This window comes from Manacus candei, unplaced genomic scaffold (assembly GCF_025592945.1).
Source record: "Manacus candei isolate 608988 ecotype Guabito, Panama unplaced genomic scaffold, ASM2559294v1 h1tg000026l, whole genome shotgun sequence".
In the NCBI taxonomy this organism is placed as follows: domain Eukaryota; kingdom Metazoa; phylum Chordata; class Aves; order Passeriformes; family Pipridae; genus Manacus; species Manacus candei.
Genome location: NW_026138074.1, coordinates 7064907 through 7091801, shown reverse-complemented (window position 1 = coordinate 7091801; position 26895 = coordinate 7064907). Strand labels below are relative to the sequence as shown.

Genomic DNA, 26895 nt, shown 5'->3' with positions numbered 1-26895 from the left:
CAAAACTAATGTTGAAACAGAATTTCTGACAAACAGACCTATGGTCATATGAGCTTGTACTGGTTTTGGCTGGGATAAAGTTAAATTTCTTCATAGTAGTTTGTATGGTGCAGTGTTTTGGATTTGTGCTGAAAATGGTGTTGACAACACACTAGTGTTTCAATTATTGAATTTGGGAAGGGACATAGCCAGGACAGCTGACTCCAACTGACCAAAGGCAAGTTCCACATCATATAGCATCATGTTCTGCAATAAAAGCTGGAGCAAAGAGGAAGGAAGGGTAGGGCAGGACATTTGGAGTTATGGACTTGTCGTCCTAAGCAATCATAAGACATGATGGAGTCCTGTTTTACTGGAAATGGCTGAGCATCTGCCTGCTGTTGGGAAGCACAGAATTAATTCCTTACTTTGCTTTGCTTTGATATGCAGCTTTTGCTTTACCTATTAAACTGTCTTTATCTCAAGCCAAAAGCTTTCTCACTTTTATTCTTTCAATTCTCTCCTCTGTCCCACTGCAGGGGAGTGAGTGAGTGGTACTGAATTGCCCAGGGGGTTAGACCACGACAGAGCTACAGCCCTCAGCTGAACACAACTCTCCTCTGACCATTGCTATTTTTGTTTATTTATAGCAAATCTTCTTTTCATATAACTGAGTTTCTCCTTGGATTAGGTCTCTTCATGCAATTTATTAAAAAGACATGAATTTGGGTATTACATGTGTACTTCAATATAAAAAAACACGATGAAATTTTGAAACAAGTATTCATTGTTCTATTCATAAATAGCTTCACAAACAAGGAGCCTGCCTCTTGTGCAGTATAATATTAAATCAGAAGGTGAAAAAGAGAAAAAATGGATGTGAATGGAATAATTTTGAAACATTACAGGAGGGGTTTTGGGGGGCTTTTTTCGCCTGTTTACCCAGTTTCTGTATAAATAAGTAATACAATTGGAGTGCTGAGTAATTTCAGGAGATTAGTGATAAATGGGCACAAGTTGATTATCCAGGATAAAGCTCAGGGTCATTATCCTCAGCTGGTCATTAATCCCCATGAAATGACTGGTATTGAGATAGTAATTACTATTATAATGAAAATAGGGGGGGAAAAAAGCATGACATTTTTCTTATGAAGCTGTCTCAGTTTCTAAAGAATTCATGTTTCTCTCATCACTTGATTAAGTTACTTGAACAATTTTTAACCCTTTATAGAGTTTTTTTGTCCTACTACAATTTTCATGTCATTGCCTCACTTAAGGTTTGGTTCCCCATCTTACATTATTGGAATTTCAGGAGGGTACAGCAAGGGGCAACAGTTATGGGAAAGAAACAAAATCCACACACAAATTTCCCCAAACCTGAAAATAAATAAAACATATTATCAGAATGTTTTCTCTATAAAGTATGCTCCACAATGAGGTAAAAGATTATATTATAATGATACCTAGCTGTTTATTCTGCATTTAATAGTGCTTTTAGCCATAGCACACATGCCCCAGTTCTTTGTTCCAAACCAGAATTCAACTTGTAGCCTTACAACAAACTGTCTAGTCAACTTGGCCAGAAACTGTGAAGAAATTTGGCCTTAAAATGAAGAAACACCTTCAAACATTTGCAATTTCACAAGTTAAGTTTGTGGTGTTTTGATGTGTCCTCCGAGGGCTTTTGAGCCTTTGGAGTTCTTTTTCTTCCCATCACTACTCAAAGAGCTAGAAATGTATAATGGGCTGAAGGGAAGGCAATTTGTTTCCTGCTAGAATTGCTGTCACACTGTTTCCACTGCGAAAGGCCCACACATGCTGCATCATTACAACTTCCTATCTTAGAAAATGAAAAACTCAATCTAAACTAAAAGCTTTTAACATAAGTTAAGAAAGTTTAAAAATAAGTGTATTGTCCTATATGTTGCTAAAGCAAAAGATATAGATACTCATTACTCCTAGTACTTTTTTCTAAAGCTTTTCTGTGAACACTTTTCCAAGAAAGGGATCCCAAGAAAGTCACAGGATGTACTAAGTTTCTGCCAGAAAATTTGCAGTTGCTTCTGAAGTGTTCCACTGTGTATAAAGGAGAGGAAGTAGAGCAAGGCTCAAAACAGCTTTAGGCAAGAATGGCTGAAAGGATGTTGCAGAGAAGGCTGCAAACCAATTACTGCATGATGGAATAAAACCAGATAATGGTGGACACCAATAAGTGACTTGCAGTGCAGCTTGGGAGACTGATTTGTTCTTCTAGCTCGCTTAAGCTGCTGGAGAGTTCAAGGTGAAACCTAATGATTCATGTCTGCCAGCCAAATGAATCATTCAGTACTGGACAGCTATCAAAACTGGACTGTTTGGCTATTTGGAGAGAGTGCAAGCAGCAAAAAAAAAAAAAAAAAAAGAAAAAACCCAAACTGCTCAAGTTCTGAAAGCTCTGATTGGCACCAAGCAGCACACACCACAGAAAACATGGCAAGTTCTCTGGAAATATAAACAAGTTTTTGACAGCCAAGGCCAAAGTGTGGTCTGCCAATTCCCTGGAAGAAAAGGAAAAGATAATAAGTTATTTGGGAGTAGAAACTTGTCTGGGAAACAATTAATGTAATAGTGGGGATGGGAACCAAACAAAATTATGCATCACAGCAAATAATAGGATTCAAAATGTACTGGGTTTGCTTGGCCAGGTTTTGGTATCGAGGGCGCTACACGAGTGGCTTCTGTGAAAAGCTGCCAGAAGCTTCTCCCATGTCCAACAGAGCTAATGCCAGTGCCAGGAGGGACACACCACTGGCCAATTCCAATCAGGAATGATAGTAACACATCTGCAATAATATATTTAAGAAAAGGTTATTGTGCAGATTTAATGGCACTCAGACACAAGAGGAGTGAGAATATGTGAGAGGAACACCTCTGCAGACACCAAGGTCAAGTGAAGGAATGGGAGGAGGTGTTCCAGGTGCCAGAGCTGACATTCCCCTGCAGCCTGTGGTGAAAGACCATGGTGAAACAGGCTGTTTCCCTGTAGCCCACGAAGGTTAATGGGAGTGCAGAGATCCACCTGCAGCCGGGGAGTGCAGAGATCCACCTGCAGCCTGTGAAGGAGACCCATGCTGGAGTGGGTGGATGTCCAAAAAGAAACTGTGAACCCATGGGAAACCTGTGCTGGAGCAGGCTCCAGGAAGGGACCTGCAGCCCCATGGAGAGAGGAGCCCACACTGGAGCAGGTTTGCTGGTAGGACTTATGACCCTGTGGGGGACCCACACTACAGCAGGCTGTTCTTGAAGGACTGCATTCTATGGAAAAGTGACCCATGCTGGAACAGTTCATAAAGAACTGTAGCCCATGGGATGGACTCACGCTGGAGAAATTCATGGAGAACTGTCTCCTGTGGAAGGAACCCCACACTGGAGCAGAGGAAGGACTCTTCTTCCTGAGCAGTAGCAGGAACAGCGTGTGATGAACTGACCATATACCCCTTTCCCACCTTCCTGTGCCACTGTGGGGGAGGAGGTAGAGCCTGGAAAGGAGGAAAAGATGGGGAAAGGTGTTTTTAAAAATTTTTTTACTTCTCAATTACCCTGCTATGATTTTTTGGTAACAAATTCAGTTAATATTCCTAATTTGAATCTTTTCTGCCTGTGACAGTAATCGATGAGTGATCTCTCCTTGTCCTTATCTCAATTCCTCACCTTTTGTTATATTTTTCTCTCCCCTGTCCTGTTGCAGAGGGGAGTGATAGAGTGGCTTTGGTGGATACTTGGCACAAAGCCAGGGTCAACCCACCACAAAAAGCATACTGAAAAATCAAGTTGCTGGTGACAGACCAACAACAGGGCTGCAGTATGACTGTTTTATATCTGCAACAAAAGCCAGGACATGTTATAGTGACACACATGCAGTGGAGTTGGTCAAAGTCTACAATAGCTGTTATTGCACACCATTAGCAATTCTAAGCAACCAAAAAAAAAAAGTCAAATCTAGACAACATAAATCTTAACTTGTAAGGAGATTCGTACCTATGAGAACATTTCACTCCATTCCTCAAAAATTCATTCCAAAATCAATTTAGGTCTTATGATATCTAGTTGGTCCAAAATCAATCAAGTCTTCACTACAAGTGCCATGTAAAAACCACAAATCAACACTGATTTGTGGATAACATAGAAAGGGCATGATTCTGGGGAAACACAATGTGCTTTCCAATTTTCCTATGTTCCTACAAAAATCAAATACATAGTGCATCCACCAATGTGAAGAAGGATGCTGAACATCCATTGGCATTCTCCAGACTTTATGTATGCATGAAAATGCACCGCTTGCTCTTTTACCTGTTTCTTTCTGCAGAATAAACATAGCATAGAGAAGAATTCCTTATACTACCCTGTTGTCCTGTGTAGCTATGAAGAATGTTCTCTTATGTCTCCTTTAAAATAAAATTTTTAAAAAATTAGAATCTTAAGTTAGTCTTCTGCAGAACTGCTACTCTCTAGGGAACTCCAGCACAGTAGAAAAAAAAAAGTAATCCTGAATAAATCAGGAGAAAAATACTGTTAATTATTTCACTGCTGTTAGTCTCACGTGCATTTCTGTGGCACTCCTGTGTTAGACATTGAAAGTATCAGTACATGTGCCTGCAATCTCAAGAATCCTTTACCTTTCAGCAATGAAATTTACAACAATAGGATATGAGGAAATGGAACAAAGTTGCACTGGGAAAGTTCAGATCGGACATTAGGATGGGTGGTTGGATATTGGAACACGCTCCCCAGGCAAGTGATCAGGGCACAAATCCTGTCAAGAGTTCAAGGGGTGTCTGGATGATGCTCTTATTCATATAGTTTAGTTTTAGGTAGTCCTGTGAGGAGAAGGGATTTAGACTCAATGATCCTTTAAAATGAGATATACTGTGACTCTATGATTTCCTTCAATAGATAACTTTGTCGTAGCTTTTCTAAAAAAAAACAAGTCCATATTTAGCACACAGCTGCTTCATTACAATTAATTAAGACACTTTTTAGCAGTCTGTGAGATAAATGTCTATACAACTATAACACATTTGTACATTTACAATAAGACTTGTTAGATCTTGATGTTAAAAATGAGAGTATTTTTCTTTTTCATAAGTTGTGTGATATTATTTCTACAGCACCAAATCCTGGGACCTTGGGATTAGGACAAAAATTTTTGAATTTGAACACACTTATAAACAAATTTGTCAGACCTCATGGCTGAAACAGTAATCTGTAAACATAATTCAAGTATACCCTGAAGGTTTAGAGATTGAACTAATATTTTATTTTGGGAGTGTTGAATCATGATTTTTCAATACTTTGAGCTGGCAGCTGCAAGACACTTGCAAGCTGGAATTCCAATTTAACGAGTAGCCGATAGAAATATTCAGAATATCATTAGAAATTTTTCAAACTTGAGTCAATCCATATCAGAAAGTTTACAGAGATAAAAAAAACCTCGAAAATATCGCTGAGGCAACAGGAAGTATAAATTCTTAAAACCTCTTAATATTTCTATTAGGGGAGAAGGGAGTGGGGTGGGTGTATGTTTGTTTGTTTTAGAAAACTAACTGCAGTCTCTCAGACTTTAAAATGGTGAGTACTGCAAAGACAAGAACAGACCTACTTGATGAAAGTAGTTAATGGTTTTTTGCACTAAAGAATATTTGAGAAGATAAATAATAGGCTAGCACGTGAAAAATATGAGAAATGCTAGACTTATGTTGTGGACTATATTGATATGTTTCATATATTTTCTTTCCTCAAAATTTTCCCACAGAAAAGATATACCATCTCCAGGACAAAGCATTTGCCTAGTTTCACAGACCATTACATTTTTTTTCATCCCCTGCACTTTTGTGCTAGTAACCACTTATACTGCTTTTTGTGCTGTACTCATGTATTTTACTAAATATATCAGCTTCATCCCTTCAACCCTGTAATGGCAGACTATTAAAATAAAATATACTTCTATGCAGTGAACCTTTTGTTCAGATGTGGGTTTATATGTGGAAAAACGTGAGGAAATTGCTGCCATACTTCTACTACTCTTTCATCTGAATGAAGAAAACAGATATGGCCGAAAAAACCTCCTTAGATTAGCTAATGTGTCCCACATACATTTCTTCCAGTCCATGCATCCATGCATTATAATAAACCACATATTGCACTAAGTTTAAAGTGAAATTGCAATCACATAAACAGGACAATGATACATTTGGTTTTAGCACATCATAATTAACTTTTTCTTTTTAAATTGACTAGACTGACCTGTTAGAAGAGAAACTGTAATAATCACTTTCCTCTAGAACCTCTTTAATTAGAGTCTACCACAAAAAAGAACTTAATTTCAGTAAATTATCTTCATTAACAGTAATAAATGAATACATACAGTTTACCTGCAACTGCTCATATGTCACCCCTTCTGCCATGTCAGAAGTGCCAACCATGCCTTAAAGAAAAAGGCAAGTAATGTTATACTACTGAATTTGGAATTTATGATCCCTTATAAGTTTCTTAGCAATTCCACTACAAATATAACGATAAGAGAGATGCTTCATTATCAGTAACTTCCACTGATGAACCCCTGACAAGGTGAGGTCATCTAATGTGAACATTTGCATGATGCGAACATTTGATGCGCTTATTATGAAAGTGGTCAAACTGATGGAAAATAAAGACTTTATCAAACAGAACATGGAAATGTAACTTTCTTATTTTTTCCCACTTACAATTTACAGTGGGAAGGGCACAGAGTCAGCAGCAATTTGTGAGGACAAAAGTATTGTCTGCAGGTTAAGGGATTCAAAAATTACTGATAATGAGCATTTCAAAAATTGCATTGTCTCTGGGAACAAAATAATGCTTATATTTAAAGTGATTGTTAGGGACTCATTTCCTACTCAAATATCACCCTTGACATCTAGTATTAATTTTGGTTTTTGCAATAAGCTGTGTAACTGATGTAACTACAATGTTTCAACACAAAGCCCATAAAAACCAAAGCTTCTCACTTTTCTTTCTGGCATCACAGATTTCTAACAGCACTTCCTGTTGTTGCTTTTAATAGTTTCTATAACTATTTTCTTCAAGTTGGAAATGCCCAGAATTGCACACAAAATTTGAAACATTTTAAATTTGCTACCATTTACATTTTAAATAGAGTATTTCTTCCCTTTTCTTGAGGTTTAAATCCAATAGTTTTAAAGCTAACACCATTTCACATTTGTTGATAACATTTATGAATAGTTTCATTTATTTCTAGACACTTAAAAATTAGGTTAATTTTATAATAAACATATCCTTTTTCTTACCCTATTTTGGGCATCCTTTTCTGAAAACATCAACTCAATACACAATGAGCAGATATTTCTTAGATTTAATGTTATGGGTGAAATACAAGAATTGTTTAATATATAAGTCCCAGCCTGATTTACAGTTTTCAAATTGGCATGAAACCAATAGCTCAGAAAGAAACATCTTTAATTATCTTTCTAATGTACTACCAAGGTAAACCAAAGTAAACACTAAGTAACCACCTTCCATGAAGCTTAAGCATCTGAGGTTAATTATTACAAAAGCATAGGAAGGATCCAGCATTTGGGGTCAGTCTATTTTGTAGCAAACAATGATGCAGAAGGTTCCACAATTCAGCATAAGTAGGTAACAATCAAATTAGGTCACACAGGAGAATTATGTGAATGATAATAAATCACCTTAGTCATCAAATTTTAGGTACAATAAAATACCTAATAACTGCTTTGTCACTAATTCAGTCTTAGCTTCAGTCTCCCCCAGTGCACAGATGACAAGGAAGTAATTTTCAGATCCTTTGCTGATTACAGTGTTCTCAGGAGATTTTGAAGGAACATGTAGAAATTCTGATATTATTGTTAGCTCTTTCTCTGTTGGAGAGCATCCAGCCTGTCACTGGAAAATAAGTAGGCACGGTTCTTTAGTCAGGCCATTCTTGCAAATCTGCAGTGGTTTTAAAATGATGACACTAAACTGTTGCTGACACACTATGCAACCCTGGGACAAAGTATGTTATACTCAAGGCTCTCTGGGACATTGCTTTCTTAAAATTAATGGTTTGAGTAGAAATACATTCCAAAAAATGAAAAATACTGAGAAACTATTCACAAATTAAGAAGAGTTTACATAAATTAAGAGCTTACATAAACTCCAGTTGCATTTCCCTTCATCTCGTCTTTATGAGCTCTGATGAGATGAAGTCTGATTTTGTGTGCTAGAACCTTGCGGGTCCTTTCCATTAACAAAAAATGTTCTAATGATGAGACAAAAACTTGAAACCAACCTACAGAAACTACTTACTTAATGAACCTCCATATTTGCCAAATAAAAGATATCTAGAGAATATTCTAAATATTTCCTTTTAAAAATTGACTCTTACACTTATATTTTTGTGATACTAATATCGATAGCATAATTCAAATAGAAAAAGGGACAAATTCAATGTAATAAATGGTGTGCTACACCTTTTTCTTTTCTGATTTCAGATTACAAGGATTGCTCTGCTGACTGAAGAGGGACTTCTTGAGCCTCTCAATGATTCTCCTTTTCAAGTTGCATTGCAAAGCTGGAGGAAGCTATATGAAACAAAGAAACAGATGTTTCCACCACTCAGTTACACCTTCCATAAAGGTGACCCATGCAGCAGTACCATTATTGAAAAAAGTATCTACACTTCAAAAAGAAACACTGATATCTAACAGCATGGTGATAAACAACAGCACAAGACTTGATTTAATAGCATATTATAATAAGGCTCCTTGGTTTGCCCACTCTGTTGGCTTATCATATAACTCAGTTCCTCTAGCGTTGAAGGTAAACACCATAATAACAAGCCTAACATAGGTGCAACTAGATTTGCCTCCCTGATCAAAGTGCTAGTATTTGGGACATTTAGGACTTGAGCACAAGTCCTATGAGGAGAGGCTGAGGGAGCTGGGGTTGTTCAGCCTGGAGAAGAGGAGGCTCAGGGGAGACCTCATCACTCTCTACAACTCCCTGAAAGGAGGTTGTAGCCTGGTGGGGGTTGGTCTCTTTTCCCATGCAACTATCAGCAAGACAAGAGGGCATGGTCTTAAGCTGTGCCAGGGGAGGTTTAGGTTAGATATTAGGAAGAATTTCTTTACAGAGAGGGCAATCAGACATTGGAATGGGCTGCCCAGGGAAGTAGTCGATTCTCCATCCCAGGAGGTTTTTAAGATAAGACAGGATGTGGCACTTAGTGCCATGGTCTAGTAACCACAGTGGTAGTGGATCAAGAGTTGGACTTGATGATCTCAGAGGTCCCTTCCAACTCAGCTGATTCTATGATTCTATGACATTTTTCTATAGATAAAGCCCATCAACCATTAGACTATGGTTGTATGGCTGTAATGAGTTGATTCAGTTGAAATTAATGGAATTTCAAGAAGCTTAGACCTTCATTCAATGTGCATAGAATTGCTTCAACAGGTCTTTTAAGGTCATTATGGGTGTTAATACAATTCAGAATGTCTCTTTTGCTAGAAGCTACCTGTGGGAAGTAATCTATATTTCACTTGTCTATAAAGCATAACTTATTTTGTATACTTTTTCCTCCTGTATTTTTTTGGTTGAAAAAGAATAGATATTTCATCTACATTTACATTTTTTTAAAAAGTACAAATCATACTTTATAGTGCTTAAAGTCTTTAATATGGAGTTCAAAGGATGTCTCTTCCTTTTAAATATTTTTTATGCTGCAGCAGTAAATGTAAAGTTTCCACTATTGGGCACGGCAATGACACAAACTCAGTCTGACAACAATTGGATGATATGTTACTACCTTTTTGAAACCATGGTCTATGCTGTTTCTGTAGTTGCTTATACCTGCAGGCACCGTTTGAAAAAATATGATTTTCTACCATTTAGTATACACTTTATACTCACATCATTGATATAAATTCATAAAGTGCCACTCCACTGCATTCAGAAGCTCTTTGACTACTTAAGGATGGTTTGACCACTAACAATTCACATTCAAACACTGACACAGTACACATCATAAAGACATTTATCCCACTGGAACAAATTACTGTTTTTAGACAGCTATAAATCCAGAACAGTTTTATTGGGCCCACAGGAGTCCTGATTTGCTCTGACAAACCAGAGATCAGTCACATTCTGTGCACAAAAGACTTCACCAGACAGCTGGTTGCATACAGGTTTTTGGTTACAGACAGATACTACTCTCTTTTCATGTAGATAAGGTCTTATATATATGCTTTAAGTCAGGTGTTGAATGTTCCTTAGCCCATAAGCCAGCAAAAAAAATTATGCCTTAGGAAAGGCTTGCAAGATGCTCTATAGATTACATACCAGTGCAATCAACTGTGTGCAGTTAATGTACCGTGGGCATACTGGGATATACTGAAGCAGAAGCGGTAAAGAACAAGTCCACTGCTTCAGAAACTTGGAGTTGCCTTAGGCACTAGTGTTCAATTTTAGCTTTTGTTTTAAGGAAATCAGCTGTCAGATCAGTTAAAAAAAAAAAAAAAAAAGGCCAAGGATTTACATAATGCTTTTTTAAAAGCTTTTTTTTACATTGTTTTCCAGAGATCACTCTGATTCTTGTTCCCATGGAAACTGGGTTGAGAAGGCTGCTAGCAGCCAAGAACTAACAGGCAAGACTCTCCCTTGCAAACTTCAGTTTAGAATTGTCAGCTGAAATATGTAAAAGAGTTTGATAAACCAACTATATATTATAAAAAATATTTGACCTTAGACTGGTAAGAACACAAACAAGTACAAGAGAAGCATATAGTACAGCGTAAACAAGCACAGGTATGGATCCTGGTTTCTCTGCTTTCCCATTCTGAAACCAAATGACACCAAAAGCATCAAAGTTCTTGCTGCTGCTTCACTGGTCAATTCTGAATCAGTTTGTGAGCTGCTGTTAGTTCTCAGTTATTGGGCATCCACTTTCTGATATCTTCTATTAATTAGTAGGCCACTTAATAAAACCTTCAACAGAGAGGCCAGGTTCACTAACGAGCACCTTGGACATACTCCTAATACACCATGTAAACACTGAACTGCCTTGTTACTGCTAGTGGGAGAGGGAGATAATTTCCAATTATTTTAAATTATGATTATTTCTTTGTCTCTGATAATTTAATTCCTGTGTTACCTGTTTTGACAAGCTTGACAGCTAAAAAGAATAAAAAAAAGAAAGAAAAGAGACATGCAAAGCATGCTCAAGTTCAGTTATGCTATTCTGTTTTAAACAAAACTGAACAAATTTGGCTCATCAATCTGAAAATCCCTGAGGTGATAAACATCACATGCCGAAGATAAACACTTCATTTTGGAAAACAAAAAGAGATTTATTTAAGAATAGCAAGATTTATTTAAGATGGCTGCATGGCAGCCATCTTTCCAGAGAATAAAAAGTTTTCCATCACATTTTTAGTGAAGAGTTCAATGTATATTTGTATCAGCTCCATTTTTGCTTTGGAATCAGCATGAAATAACTTCAGCTCTCTTTCATTATGAAGCATTTCAACTTAATTTTAAAATAAGTCTTAAGTTTGAAAAAGATCTGACATTTAAAAACATTTCAAAACATTTAACATATTCAGGATTTGAACTATTGCACTAAAATCCCATGAAAGTATTACTACTTATTGATAATAAAAAAATTTAACTTTGAAGTTATTTAGGAACTATTGCTACAGAGGAAAGCATTTTATATACTCTCCAAGTCAGTATATGATATTGTCACCTTAAATAATCGTATTGCTAGTATGATGGAATGTTGTAAAAATAATTTACTGTACAACCCATTTTTCTGAGGTGAGCCACTGATTTTTTTTCACATGACTCAATTATTGCCATCCTCCACATACTAATATTCAGGGTTAGTCTTTATTTAAATGATATATTTTTAAAGCATCCTGCCATCTGCAAAAATGTCAAGTTCTGTTGTTTTTAAAGAACAGTGACTAAATTAGCAGCACTTTGCAGTACCATCATTTTGACAACAGCAAATAACTAAAAAGCACAGAATGTCAGAAGCAACAGTAATGCATACTTGAGTGATGAAGATAATTTTGTAGAGCTGAATAAGACTCTGCTGAACGGGGTCACTGATCTGACACACCTTCCTTTGCGATACAGCAATTCCAGCTGATGCTGTAGATGACAAGAGTAAAATCAGGAGGGCAGCTCATTTTGTTGCCTTAGTACAGTAATACCATACATTGTTTAAAATCTGTAGATATAAATGCTAATGTTGCTGAATTTCTGTGCTGGCTACTTTAACAAGAAGTAGAAGACAGACATTCACAAACTGAAGTGTCTAGGGACCATTCAGTTCTGAGCTGTGCTATCACAGAAATAGAGAGTTACAGAAAATGTCCTTTTCTGTCACAGAGGGACACGTTTCCAATAGGATCAGGAAGATGATGATGTCATTACTGTTACTGGGGGGTTTTTGTGGCCTTTTGGCAGATGTGTTGACAGAGTCAAGTGAAATTCAGTTTGACACTTTTTCCCTAAGTCTTGTCTTAATGATGAGTAAGAGGAAAAGTCTTGCATTTCCCCTGAGTCACTTAGAGAAGAATTTAGATTGTTTTTTCTGGTCAAGGTGACAGTGGAAGCCATGCTGTAATAATCTAAAATACATACCACTGGAAGAGCAATTTGGATTTAGCTCTTTCTGCCCCATTTTCACCTCTCTACCAACTGTTTCAACACTGTTCTATTCAATCCCCAGTCTTGCTGTTATGACCTGTGAATCTTCAGCTTTTTTTAGGACAGTCAGAAAACCTGTATTTTCTTGGCATGTTATCTTTTTTGCTATTCCCTGTTCTGTGGTATTTGTCTTCTCTTTTCCTGTCAATGGCTTGTATAACAAACCAAAAGAAAACAAATCAGTGCCCTTTCTTTTGTGTGCCTTCAGATTTTTTTTCTGAATAAAAATATGTTTAGAATGATAACAGCAAACAAAAATGACTGAGTAGGATATAACATGGATTTCCCTGTTATTCAGTGTACAGAGCTTTCTCTCTTTTCTCGTATGACAGCAACAACATGACCTAAAAGCTGTAAAACAGAACTTACTATAGACAAAAAGCACTTTTTATGATCAATATCTCAACTGCTCAAAATAATTTTCTTTCAAGTATTATTTAATTCAGACAATATGCATTCTGAAATCACAGCTTAGTAGCTCACAGTATGTGAAGCTTCTCAGTAAGAAAGAAAAGTACCTCAAATAGAAAACTTGTTTCATCAATCACGATGTATAAATACACGATAATTTATAAGGGCTCTATGAAAACTCATTTATCAGGGGAAATTCTAATTGCATTCAGCAGAAGTTTAGCCAGCACAATGACCATTAAAATGAGGTCTTACTGATTTACTATTGGAATTCATATTTTTAAGAAGTACCTTAATGATATTTCAGACAACATACTTGTATGTGAAATGTAATTGTCTCATTTTCTAATATTTTAAAATACAATTCTTAGATAAAACCATAACATTTCATATTGTAAAGATCTGCAACTGGTAGACTATGACAAAACACTCTATATGCAACAGGAGAATAATGTAATAATGTTTAAAAACTTGAAAATTGTTAGGTTTAATTTAAGTTAAAGTTTTAATTTCTTGCAAGCACGAAATTACCTCGTCGCAGTCTTGATCCAGGACTGTCAACATAATCTCTATCATTATTTGGAAAAAAAAAAAAAGGTTTTAATTATGTTTGGCATCAACGACTGTAAATAAAATAACAGTATTTCCTGACTACGTCTCATGTTTCCTCTAGAGGAAATCTGTCCAAATCCCCTTGTTTTTAACTGTGCATTTTTAAGTTACATAAAGGCTGGCTTACTCTGCATGTCCAGCATAACTTCTACTAAATAAAAGTTTCTTTCCCTGCTCAGTTTTCAGCCTGGAACACACAAAGTCTGTAGAGAGGATTTTAATACTGAAAACTCAATAATCCACTAGATTATGCACTTGTACGTGTTTAAGGACCTTTTGGTTAACCCTTCTTATGGATGGAAAACATGAAGAATAATTATTGTTTAGAGAAGAAAACCACGAGTAATAATGCATACAGTACTGGTAAAATGGGGGAAAAAAATAATATTACATCACGAGGATAGCAATATCTCAATGTCAGAAATACAGGTCTACATGTTTCAATGTTAGATCCTGCTCTGTACTCTACACAAACTCTTTCCCAGCTGGCAGATTTCACTAGCTGAAATAAGTAATAAAAAACGAATATGAACAGAGAGGAAACTGAATGAACCGATATGATGTCCTGATGGGTGCCAGCTGTGATAGTCTTAGTATGGTAAGAATTGGTATATATTTTTGTGGCAGTAGGGAAAACTACAGTTTCAAGGAGTAGTTATGAAGACAGATAAGGAGATAGCTTTTCTAATGATTATGTGAGGGACAGAGATTTGTGGACGAGTGAATTTGTACAGAGAGAAAAAGACGTGCTGGCTTCAACACAAGCATGAGGAGGCTGCCACTACTGACTGCAACAGGACCAAAGCTGTGAAGTGATAAGTGACAGACTGGATGGTGACATGCTAAGAACCACTCTCAAAGCAAAAATAAAATATTGCCTTTGGTTAAAATGGTGTCTGTGGAGAAACACCAGAGGAATCAATGCCATCATTATAAATACTTACACAGCTAAGTTAAAGGTGAAAAGAAAAAAATTGTTCAGGAGGCAGATGCAGCCAAGAGTCATTTTGAAGGTTTTTCTCAGATATGAAAGAAAAGCAGAAATAAAGAAACAAAGAACAGAGTCTGTGAGTAAGAGTGGTGCCAAGGAGATCAGAAAAAATAATGGTTGGTCAGGAATGTGTTTGATGCAGTACTAAATAAACAACAGAAGAATAAGGAAGACCTTTAGAAGAGGAAGAGGGATGACGTGACACATTCTGCTTCTTTTGTTTCCTTTTCTGAAGTAAATGGGCCTCCACAATACAAAAAATGGGTTTCTATGTTTGTATAGAAGGTCTAGAGAAGTTCAAAGGGAAAGATCTTACTCTACACTACTACAATATACTCCACACTATCCAATACACAAACACATTTTTGTATGGAAAAACATCTGCTTAAAAACACAAAACCAGAATTTGGCTGACCAAATAACATTGGTTTAGCTGATGCAGCAAAGTCCATTTTTAAAACTATTTATCACGTAAAACTTTTGAGTGCAAGCACCCTCTTACAACATTTTCAAGCAGACTGAGTGTTGTAGGCTGATACAATATGACTCTGTAATGGTAAGTAAGGAACTGTTTCATGAAGGAAATTGCAGAATTGTTTCACTGTGAATCAAACAACTGGAATTGATCATAACAGTGATCAATTATATAATATATATTAAAAATATAAATCACACCCACCTTATTTTTGGTTGTCTTCCAGAAGTACTAAAACTTTGTTTAATTATACCTGAAACAAGGACATAAATATTATCTTCTGCTTAAAAAGCCCCCAAAACATGCATGTTAATATTTTCTATTTCCCAGACGTGGTGTCAAAATAAATTTTAAAAAACAGTGTTAAGCAAACTCCAAACCCCATTTGATTATCGAGTTACTGTTTGATGCATTGAAGATTTTCCTACATCATAAACTAAAATCTCAGCGCCACACAGTATTTCAAGAAACACTTTCAGAATTTCACAGATACTAACAATACATATTGACTAGATGTCCACAGAAGATTTGCATTCAATTATTACAGTTACTGCTACCGCTATAACGCCAACATTGTTGATAGTCCGGATAGAGTCCACTTTTTCAGGGGACCTTTGAGGGGTTGTCTAAACCTTGTTCCACCAGGGTTTTATTGCCACCATTCTATTAGCTAACTATTCATATGCAGTAACATCTACAATACCTCACTTCTTATATAATCCTACTGAATTTAAGACTTTGAAGACCAGTTATTGGTCCAACATCTAATAAGCAATAAAACTGTATGTAAACATTAACATAATTAGTGCATAGTGCCAAAAATGTCTAAAAGGAAGGGTAATGTTATTATTTCTACACTTGGAAAGCATTGCCTTAAATCTTAGTCTTAAGCATTTGCCTTAAAACACTCCTGTAAAACCACTCTTTTCATGGTCATTTGGACGTATGAGACCACTCTGTCCTACAAATAGTATCTCAGTTTGAATGAGGAATAAGTGCATGTTTAATGAAAAGGTAATTCTGCTAACTGAGAGTCTGAATAGTAAGATTAGAATATTCTAGAACAATTTTCCCATACAATTCATGGATTTTAATAAAATTCCCTTCATCTTTGTCTACATGAGATTTTTTTCCACACTTACTAACATTGCAAGCATTACCATTAAACAAGAACTAATCACTCAAATAGAAGATAAGAAAAAAAAAGATTTTATGTCACATTTATACTAGTTTTCCCATTGTTGGTCTTGTTACAGTAGTTATATTAGTTCTAGAGCAACAGTAGAGCAAACACATTTCTGAGAGTCTTAAATCTTTTTGTGTTCAAACATACTTTGTGTTGTACTGTGAAATATAGTGCCTCTATTTTTCTTACTTTTCTGATATCCTCTGAATTTAAAAAAAACAAAATCCTGAAGGAGGCTTGCATCTGTCACACTGGAATCACTTTAAAACCAAAAGAAATGATACATTTTTAGGCCAAATCTGTTTCCCTAAAAAGGAGGAACACAGACAGACAGAGAATGAAAGAAAAAGAAACAATTTTACTCCTTGTTAATGGTTTGCTTAGGAAAACAGATATTAAAATTCTGTAGTAGCTAGCATAAAAGACTGTTGGGTAAGAAAAGCTGACCTATGTAATAGCAAATAAACTAGGCCCTCATAGAAGCAAAAGTACTTCAATTAACCTTTTTACTGAGACAGAAAAATAGACAAAGACAGTGTCTACTGTCTAGAAAGTAAAGAATGACATGCAAAATATGATTGTGCCTATTCAAGGAACAGATACTTTACCTGCTTAGGATGCAGACACAATAATACAAATACAAAAGTAGAAGCACTGACTGAACCTGAATCACGCTGCTTGGGGTAAAGATTTTGAGTTCCCACTTCAGACACAATAAACACCACAATATATTACGTGAATATATTCATGAAAATTAGTAACAGAAGCCACTTGGCTAGAAAGCTAAGTTTGAATTCTAGCTCTTTGCTAGAATTTTATAAAAAACACACACACCCTTTTCCAAGTATTCATACACAAAATTGGGTTTGAAATACTATACCCTTTGGTTGTTTCAAATAAATGGTCTTTCAATGAGTAAAGGGTTCATATCCAAATTTGCTTGATCAGTTTGATGACTCACCACATTTGACTTGCTAATCTGCCAGTTTATGAGTGTATTTACAAGTGCATGATATTTCACACCAGAATCTGTCTCATCACTCACTGTACATGGCAGAGACATAGTATTTTCTGATTCATATGCTAAAGTTAGGAAAATACTAATGTTAAAAAAACAGAACCAAAAAAAACTCAGAAATCATGATGCAGAACATCACTAAACAATAGCAAGCATCCTTCAGCCCTATTTTTATTGCTTATTATTATGTTAGAGACCCACTGAGCAGCTACATCAGAGAGAAAAATCTCATTATGTGTTAGTCACTATGAAAACACAGCCAAATAATCTATTCAATAACTAATCACAAGGAGATTCAAACATGTAAAAATCACTGTAACAAACATTCATGTGTATATACACACACGTAACACTAAAGACTTTATTTATAATACTTAGCCTTCTGTGTATGAGTTATGCTAATCACACAAAGCCAGACGAGGAGTAAGAAAAAAGATTAAGATGCAGACAAGTTAACTAACAAGTCATGGAGCACATTGTGCATCCTGATGTTCAGCCCAGGATTACCCGGACTGTATTTCCTTTTACCATGGTTACTCCTTTGACAGGGATAGGAAGAGCAAGGCAATATGTTTTGTTCAAATGCCTTGCAAGAGGATATTTCTCAGTTTGAGAGGATCTCAAGGAAAAACGAAATACACATCCTTCATCTCTCTCCTATTTTGTGCCCACTCTTGTTAGAATGTGAAAGACACACAAAAGCCAAAGCTTTTAATTCTCATCAGCCTCTCTATTCTGAATAGCTCTATGAAGATTCCTTGAGGACATTTAAAAAAAAAATTAAATGAGGCATAAAGAACTTCACTGACTGCTACTTTGGTCTTTAATAGCGGATGTAATTAAAGCAACTTCTAAGGCTTTAACTTCTTAACATGCATTGAAATAAGTGCAAATCATATAAATACCTTTTAATAGGCAGTTTAGTGTTTTGCTCTTGCAGGCACCTAACCATGTAATTTCAAGAGAAGAGTTTATAACACGATATGAGATCAGAAAAACCTGAGGAGATAATAACTTTTGCTTTGGCTTTAACTTTCACTTCAATGTTATCTAAAAAATCTCTGAAAACCCTCTCCAGTTTGATCAGACCGGTAGGAACACTGAATCAAGATTTCACATCAGCAGAAAACTTCAGTGTATCTCTTTGAACAAAATGGAAGCAAAGGATGTGGTTTTTTGAATGACAGCTTAATGATCTATTCAGGAGAAAGGTCAAATTACCTTTATTTATTCAAAATACTCTTAGTAAGCTGTCCTTTAAACCACTGTGCACTGGAATGGCCAATCCCAAGCACATTAATTAAGCCCTTTTGCAGAGTAAACAACTAAGTTCTTTTCTCACTAGCAGGGACTCCATGTACAGCAACAGAAGTTGACATAAACATACTTTGAACTTAACTCCAGCATCATACTGGAAAACCGGGTCTCAGCAGATCTTGTTCTAGCTGATATTTTCTATAAAGACCCATTAGCCCAAGGTCTCAAGAGAAATCTGAATCTTAGATAAATTGGGAAGAGCAAGCCTACAAAACACTAAGATCTCCAAAGTTCTTCACAGACAGCCCATTGTGCAAATGATAGTTTTCTTGATGCAATAATAATTTTCAAGGAATTTCCTAAGCTTTCCCTTCACAGTCTAAAGAATCATATATAGCAGATGTCAGACAATCTTATCCTAAAGACTTACAAGACTATCTAATTACATTATTGAAAGAAGAAATATCCTCTCAAAACATTAAACTCATCAAATGCAACTGGTCTAAGCCAAAAAAAAAAAAAAAGCTCAGCTCTATGATCACAGAGCTTGTAAGATATAATGTAGTTGACTGCAGATTACTGACTCCAGACAGCAAGCAACATTACTGAATGGGGGTTTCATTTCACATAGTGTTCCTTGTTATCCTCAAAAGTAGTTAAATGTGGAGCTAAGCAATGACCTAAACTCAGAGCCCAATCATTTGCTACATACAACATACAGAGTTCCTATTTTGAGAGCATCCTAGTTCTAGAATCCCCAGTTATTCAACTGGATATGAGCATCACCTGCACAAAACTCAAGTCCTGGCACTGTGTAAACACGTTATATTTCTAAAAGCTCAGAGAAAGATATAGGAGACCCTCTACAGTTACATCACTAGAATATTCTTCAGGCAGATCTGTGGTGTCTTCATTACATGGTAACTCTGAATACTATTGGTTTGCAGAAATTCAGGAAAGGAATCCTGAATATCAATGTCTTTGCTTATTGATCACAAGTTAGATCAAAGGTTACCCCAAACACTGAAAACATAAATTAAATTATGAGGTAACAATAAAACTTCTAAGAAAGATACAGCAGCACAACAGGACTGTACATTGAGACTTCTTAGCCTTATGAAAAGCTAATGGCTGAGCAATTCTGAAAGGAATATATTGCATGCTTCATTTTTATTGTGAGGAAGGTCATAGGATTTCTAATAGGATGTTTTACAATGTTTTACACAGTAATGTCTTTCAAGGTATTTAGGATGCTGTCCCAATTGCAGTGTAAGTGAACAAGATTAAGGGAAACAAAAACTATTTTCCAAAAAAAAGCATTCCCAAACATAGAGTAAATTTTTAAACTCTCACTCAACTGACATACTAGCTCTGCTGGACTACTGTGCATTAAGATATATCATATATTTTCTTGCTACTTGGTTTTACCAGCAGAAATGAAGGTAAAGTTACACTGTAAACCAAAAGCAAGTAAAAATCTCTTAACGTGTCTAAGTTAAAGTAAAGTTGGGAACTTTGTAATTTTAAAATAAGAAAAAACAGCAGCAAGTAAACTATTATCATCCCATCACTCTTCATTGCTTTTGACTCAGTATGGCCCTACCCTCTGTCAATCTTTCTGTTTTCAAATTAATAGGACTTCAGGTGGGGAAAAAAAAATGCATCTGTCACTACTGCCTCTATGCTTCTGAAATATATAGAATCTTGCTTCTGTAGGATTAATCATTTCAAGTACCAAGAATAACTCTTCCAGAATCTACATACCCTGCATTTGGCCATCTTGAGAGTAAAGGAGTTGGTCTTGTAGAAATACATTGTCTAGACTAAGAAGAATAATCCTTTTCTTAAAGGATAATTGAAAATCAGAGTATGTAAAATTATTGAAAACATTATGACAATAGTGGACTATAAAAAAAGCTTACCCCCATTACACTGTCAAATGCATAGCAGCTTCAGTGCCAATGAACAACTCAGCATATCACACAAGATGCCGCCCTAGTTTTAAATTAGACTGATATTTTTCTACGGTTGCAGATCATGTTTATTCTGAGAATGATGTGATGACAGCATGACTAGACAAATCCTTTCAAGGTCCTCATCAATATACCCATAACTAAAACTCACATCTTCATGTTAGCAGTTTCCAAGTTAGTTAGATGAATATTGGTCACATTTTCCCCTGCAATGCTGACATGCTTGAAGAAACCATGGCTGATAACGCAAACTCTGTTAGCCATTTATCAGTAATGAATGGAGCATAATCCAAGTAATACCCAATTATCCTGAACTTATAATTATTTTTTAAAGCTACCTTTTCTTTATCCTTGAAAAGAAGAAATATTTGCCAGCATTAATTACAACCAATATACAACACTGACTTCAACATTAAGTAGACACTAGAGGTGATTTAAGAACATAAGACTACAGAGTTATTTTTCTGAAAAAGCAATCTTGAAGTATCTATATAATTAAACTCTATGCTGGGAGAAAAATGAATAATGATTTCTAGAAATGCTGATTAAAGTTACTGCGATTGACAGGAACCAACTGGATCTTTCTACTTAAAATATTTAATTAAAAATATGGAAACCTGGTACCATAATATTCAAATATTAGAAAAAGTTGATGTTTTGTTAATGTCCAGATCTCAATCAAGCAAAATAGACTGCAAGGAAATCATTACCAGTAATGCTTTGGGTGTGGTAAGTTACAAACTACAAAGATTTCAAATGTCTGTTTACAACGCTGAACTAGCCCACAATTAATTACATTTCTGTGAGACACACAATGAGTTATTCTTCAGTATAAACACAAAATAGAACATTTGTCTCCGCAAGCTGCTTTTCCTCAAGGGATTCCTTTTATGCAGGCCCTCTCCCACAGTTAGACTAGGCTGCCCTGTATCCCGTAGCATTCTCCTGTTACTCTCTTGGCACAAGAAAGCAACAAAGTGCTTTTTAAAATTATTATTTTTTAAAGAAAACTTTGATAATAATCTCAGGGCTGGCCTGCCACAGGTCCTCCAGCCTTTAGAAAGGCAGGCTATCCAGTTACAATTAGCAAATCATATTAATGGATTTTAAATAGAATTATTAAATCATTTATTTGCCCTGAGCTAATGGTTAGACATTTCAATTAAAAGTAGTCATATTTCTTCAGCACCTAGGCCAAAATCTGAAAGAAATCCAACTAGCAGATAGGATTACAAACAGATAAAGTGATGTTATTCTATGTTTTATGAAGCCTGGGACCTTGTACCAATAATATTTGTTAATCTTCACACGACTACATTCCCTTTACTAAAAAGTACATTATAAATCATCCACAAATTTTCTTTCAGAACTAAACAGGATGAATGGAAATCTTAAATTTTGCTCAACTCTAATATCCATCTCTTTTTTCTAGTATAAAATGCTCTTTGATTTTCTCTAATCATAATCTCATCCCATTTAATAGGTACATCATGGTAGCTCACAATTTTGCAAGTGACTCAAAGCAGTTAGAGCTGGTTTTTTGTTTTTTTCTTTTAAATTTTCATATTTGGAACATAATCAGAAAAAACTGTTACTTAAGATAACACCCAACACAGCTGATGCTTTCCTATTTGCTTACCATAAATAACTATAAGCAGAATTAATGCTCTGTTTTATCACATAATCCTGTTTTAATCATTAAGCCTTCCTTCAATTCCATTCAGCCAATTCATCTAGACAGCTAAAGCCTGCCTCTTTCAACTTTATTTTTCACACTCTTCCATCTGTTTCTCATCAATACTAGTCATCTTAGGGCTTCAAATTTAAAACTACCTTCTTTGTCAAGTTGCCCGATAATATTCCAGCTTTCACAGACGTTACTGCAAAATACGGAGACAAGCTACACAAAGACTATGAGATGCAAAATGTATTAAACTGGAAATGGCTGCCACAGAGGCACAGTTATTTTCTTTACTTAGGTAGTTCAGATAGTGAACTTGCAACAAATAATGAAATACCCTAATATTCTGGAATAAACAACTGCTTTGCTGTTAGAAATTAGTGTACACTTAATTCTTAAAGAATATTACCAATAGCAGACTCTTTCAAATTACTTGAACTGGAGCTGCTTGAGTAGTCCAGTATGTCCAGCTCAGCATCTAATTCAGAGAACATACCTGCACATAAAAATCAAAACAAAGAAGCTTTTAACCCACCTCTGACCAGCATCAGCACCCTGATGCTTCTTTTGCTAATGCCTACCTTTCTCTATAGTCCTGTGATCCTCTACCAGAATTTCTTCATATGTTCCTTCCTCATATTTTCCACATGCAGACTGACAACTATCAACTGGAAGGTCAGTATTTTCTGAAAACTGACTTTTGCAACTGGCTGCTCCATTGCTGCTACTATGAAGACTGATAATTTTTCTGACAACAAAGAACAAAAAGGAAATGTTATATATTGTCATTTTCCAGAACTTATTAGAAATTCTGAAAATGAAAGTGTCACTTGTGCATACACGCATAAAAACACTCTTTTTGTTCCCACTTAGCTTCTAGTCCAGGACTGTAGAGTAACTGGTTCAGTCACTGATTCTAAATTTAGAACAAAACTTTCAAACCGAAAAAAAATATTTCTAGTCTTTACATAAAAGACATCTTTGTTCTTGATGACAATCTTTTCACAACAAGCATTGAAAGTGAAAAAAATGAAACAAACGCCAGAGCAGAAGCAAACACTGAACAAAAACAGAAGACTGGACAAAGACAGTAGGTTCCCAGGTACGAGCATTGGTAGATTTACTCCCTTCCAGCTTAGATAATAAACAGCAGTCCAGTTCTGGACAACGCAAAACCTGCATAACAGCCAAAATGGTAGTAAAATATGGAATTAACTTGACATGATGCCATGTCAGAGACCCCAAGGCTGAAATGACCAAACACAGAGCTAGGAAAATAAAACATTCAACATAAATTATTTGCCTGTAACATTTAACTGCTGTGTCCTGTTTGTAGCACAAGGTTCTTCAATAAGTTTAAAATTCTGCCTCTGCTGTTGTCAGTGTTTACTGTTTTTCTAGAAAGAATAGAAATCCCTGATCCCTGTCATTGCTTCTATTTTAATGCAATGTATTTTGAAGGAAGATGTTTTATGATCTCTGTATATATTGTTCCAAGTCTTCACATATTAGTTCTGTTGTGTGTAAATAAATCCATGTTTCTTTTTACCCTATCTTGTTAGAGCAAAGCGTGATAAAGGAGGACAGGAGATAAATTATACAAATATATCAGATTAAACAAATTAGTATCTTTAATATTATTTTCAGGAGATAATACATTCCTAAATACTTATATTTTTACCAAGTCTGCCTAAGACAATTTGTTCTTTATCTAAGTCAACTTCTTTCAAAGTTTTTCCCAAGAAGTATTTTTATCTTATCAGGAAAGAACAGAGTGGGTACATTAGAAAACCTTTCTCCTCAGAAACCTAACTGCACCCCTGAACACTGACTATACACTGTCTGTGTAATAGGTCTGCTTCAATTACTTCCCCATCTTTGGTTCTACTCCCAAATCTATAACTTAACTTGTAAGAGATGGATGGTCAAGCCTTTCTCCTTAAATTCAGGTGGGAAAAGATCATTTTATACTTAAGTACTGGACTGAGCTTATGTCCAAGATGTCACAATAGCAGTGACTGGAGTGTAGCACAGCATGACAACCACTAATGATGACTCTCTAGTTCACTTGAAGAGAGCAGTCTAGTCCTGGAATATGAGCACACAGTGTACCCTGAGCAGTCAGAGCACAGTTACTGAAAAGAACCAACTCACCTGTTTTACATTAAAGAAAACAAAGTCAAGACACAGAAGGGTCAAACTGCATGGACATTTCAAACTTAAATCTTTCAACATTTACAGGACTGAACCTCATACTCAAAAGACTAACTGTTAACAATAACTTCTAAATCAGGTGGAGCTGAAGAAAAAAAAATATCAAAAAGACAGCTATTACCAACTGGTTTCAGATCTAGCAGCCCATCAAGATGGGAAACTTGTTCAAAATGTGTGAATTGAATTCCACAGACCTCATGATAAAAATAATTGTCAGACCTGCTATAGAAACTGCTCAGAGATCAGTGAAACATATTCTAAAGCCTTAAAGCAGTCATATAAACTGTAAAGCTATAACCTGTCTATACATAAAATCTGGCCCATTTACATAACGGCTGAACATAGAAAACTATAGTATTCATTAGTAATCTGAGAGTAATGCTGTGTATATTTTGCTCCACCTAGAAAATAGCTAATAAGTTTCAAAAACGAGATTATATACTGCTTTTTCTTTTTTTGAGTAGGACAACTGGATGATTTAGAGGGACAAAAGTACCCTGACTAGAGGAGGCTGTGATGCAAGTTCAATGATTTTGGTCACTATTGGAGGGAGAACATAAGGATCTACATATGGACATAATTTTATGAGAAGAGGATGGAGAAACTTTTCTCCAACACAGTGAAGCAATCATTTTCATATGCCTCAAAGCCTCAGACATACTTCTTTCAGACAAGTAGAAAGACAGATACTTATCTTTTGAAGAAATCTGTGAAACAGTGGTATACTCAAAACATCACAAACATTCAAAGAGGAGTTTGAGTTTAGGTTGATACATATTCATTTGAACTATGCTCATACCTACACTTGATTCTAGCGTTCCAGTATTTTACAAATCTTTACGGAGGTTCCATCAGTTGATTCAGTTTATTTTCACATTTCTGTAATAAACTAGTGTCTCAGTTTCCCCATGTATCAGATTGATTGCCACTTTTGTTGAAGCAAACTCTGCCTTCTAGTACAAAGAAACACAGTTGAAAACAAAAGCTAAAGGGAAAAAAGTCCCTCTTCAAAAAAATGTTCAAATAATGAACCAATTAAATTTTTTTTCCAGCATTCATCTATCTTTATTACTGAAAAAAAGCATCTCTGGAAATTTGTGTCCTAGCCATGAAGAAAAAATTCTATCTTCATCTATATCCTGTACACTTGTCTCTTCCTTGGTCACCATTACTACTGTAAAATCAAGTTATACCTAATTTTTGGACAAGTGAAGCCTAAATTGCTCTTTTTGACTTCCAGTAGAAATCTAAAAAAATCTAAAAAACCCAAGTAGAATAAAGATATCGATCTTTTGTTTAGTTCTGTTTTGTCATATTACTGTCCAGAAGAATTAACTTTTCTATCTTCAAGAAATATAGAGCTCTCTAGTGGCATTTGCAAACAGTGTTTAATTAATCTTCTTTATTTGAGACATTTACAATTACAGCATTATGCTAATCAATTGAATTTCTATTTCAAGAAAAAAAACCAGAACTATTTCCACTATTAAACTAAAAACCTACAAGTCAGCAATAAAATGAATAATAGCTGACGTGAAATTGTCGGGGGAAAAAAAACATGCTAAAACAATGTATTTTTTTCAGTAAGAGGGTAACAGCTCTTGTGCATTAGGAACAAGAAGTAGATGTTATATATAAGAATTTTAGCAAGGCTTTTGACAATGTTTTTCATGACATCTTACAAGAAAGCTAGGGAAGTGTGACCTAGACAAAATCACGATCAGTTGGCTGTATAATTGACCATAAAAATTGTACTCAACTTGGTAAGCGCTTCGAGTGTTTGTTACACTGAAAATGGGTAGCAAGCACAATTTTTCAGGATCCTTTTTGACCTTGTTCCAAAACTACTCAACGGTGTCACTGAATTACAATGATAATCTGAATAATGGATAGCTAGAGTGCCTGTTAAAGGTGCCTAGACTGCGATACATTCACATCATATATCATACTGCAGCATATACATCATACACAGAGCTGTGTCAGTGAAACCGACAGTGGGTGTCAAAGAAAGTTCTGAGAAGCTGGAGAAACTAAAAGAACTTACGAAGTTTAAACAGAGAGAAACCAAAGTTCTGTGAGCAATGGGGAACAACTGTACAAATGCGCAGACTGGGGAAAGACTGGTCAGACAGAAGCTGTGCAGGAAAAGATAGGGGGATTTTGATGGATGAGAAACAGAATATGACTCAACAACACCATGCTGTTACGGAAAGGGGGACATCATACTGGGATGTATAAAGAATAATTCCAAAGAATTGTTTATTCCTTCTAGTTGATACCAATAAGATTCTCAGTTGGAGTAATTAGGTACAATTTTGAACACTACCCTTAAAATTATGTCA

General features: G+C 35.7%; 1 protein-coding gene across 1 annotated transcript in view; it reads right to left on the bottom strand.

Annotated features, from left to right (window-relative positions):
- The window catches only part of NEK10 (NIMA related kinase 10), a 92548-nt gene that overhangs the window by 4912 nt on the left and 60741 nt on the right, over positions 1-26895 (bottom strand). The window contains 4 exon segments of the mRNA XM_051788979.1: positions 6262-6317; positions 6390-6442; positions 13678-13715; positions 15429-15477. Coding sequence (XP_051644939.1) covers positions 15472-15477 — 6 coding nt within the window. The 3' untranslated portion in view covers positions 6262-6317; positions 6390-6442; positions 13678-13715; positions 15429-15471.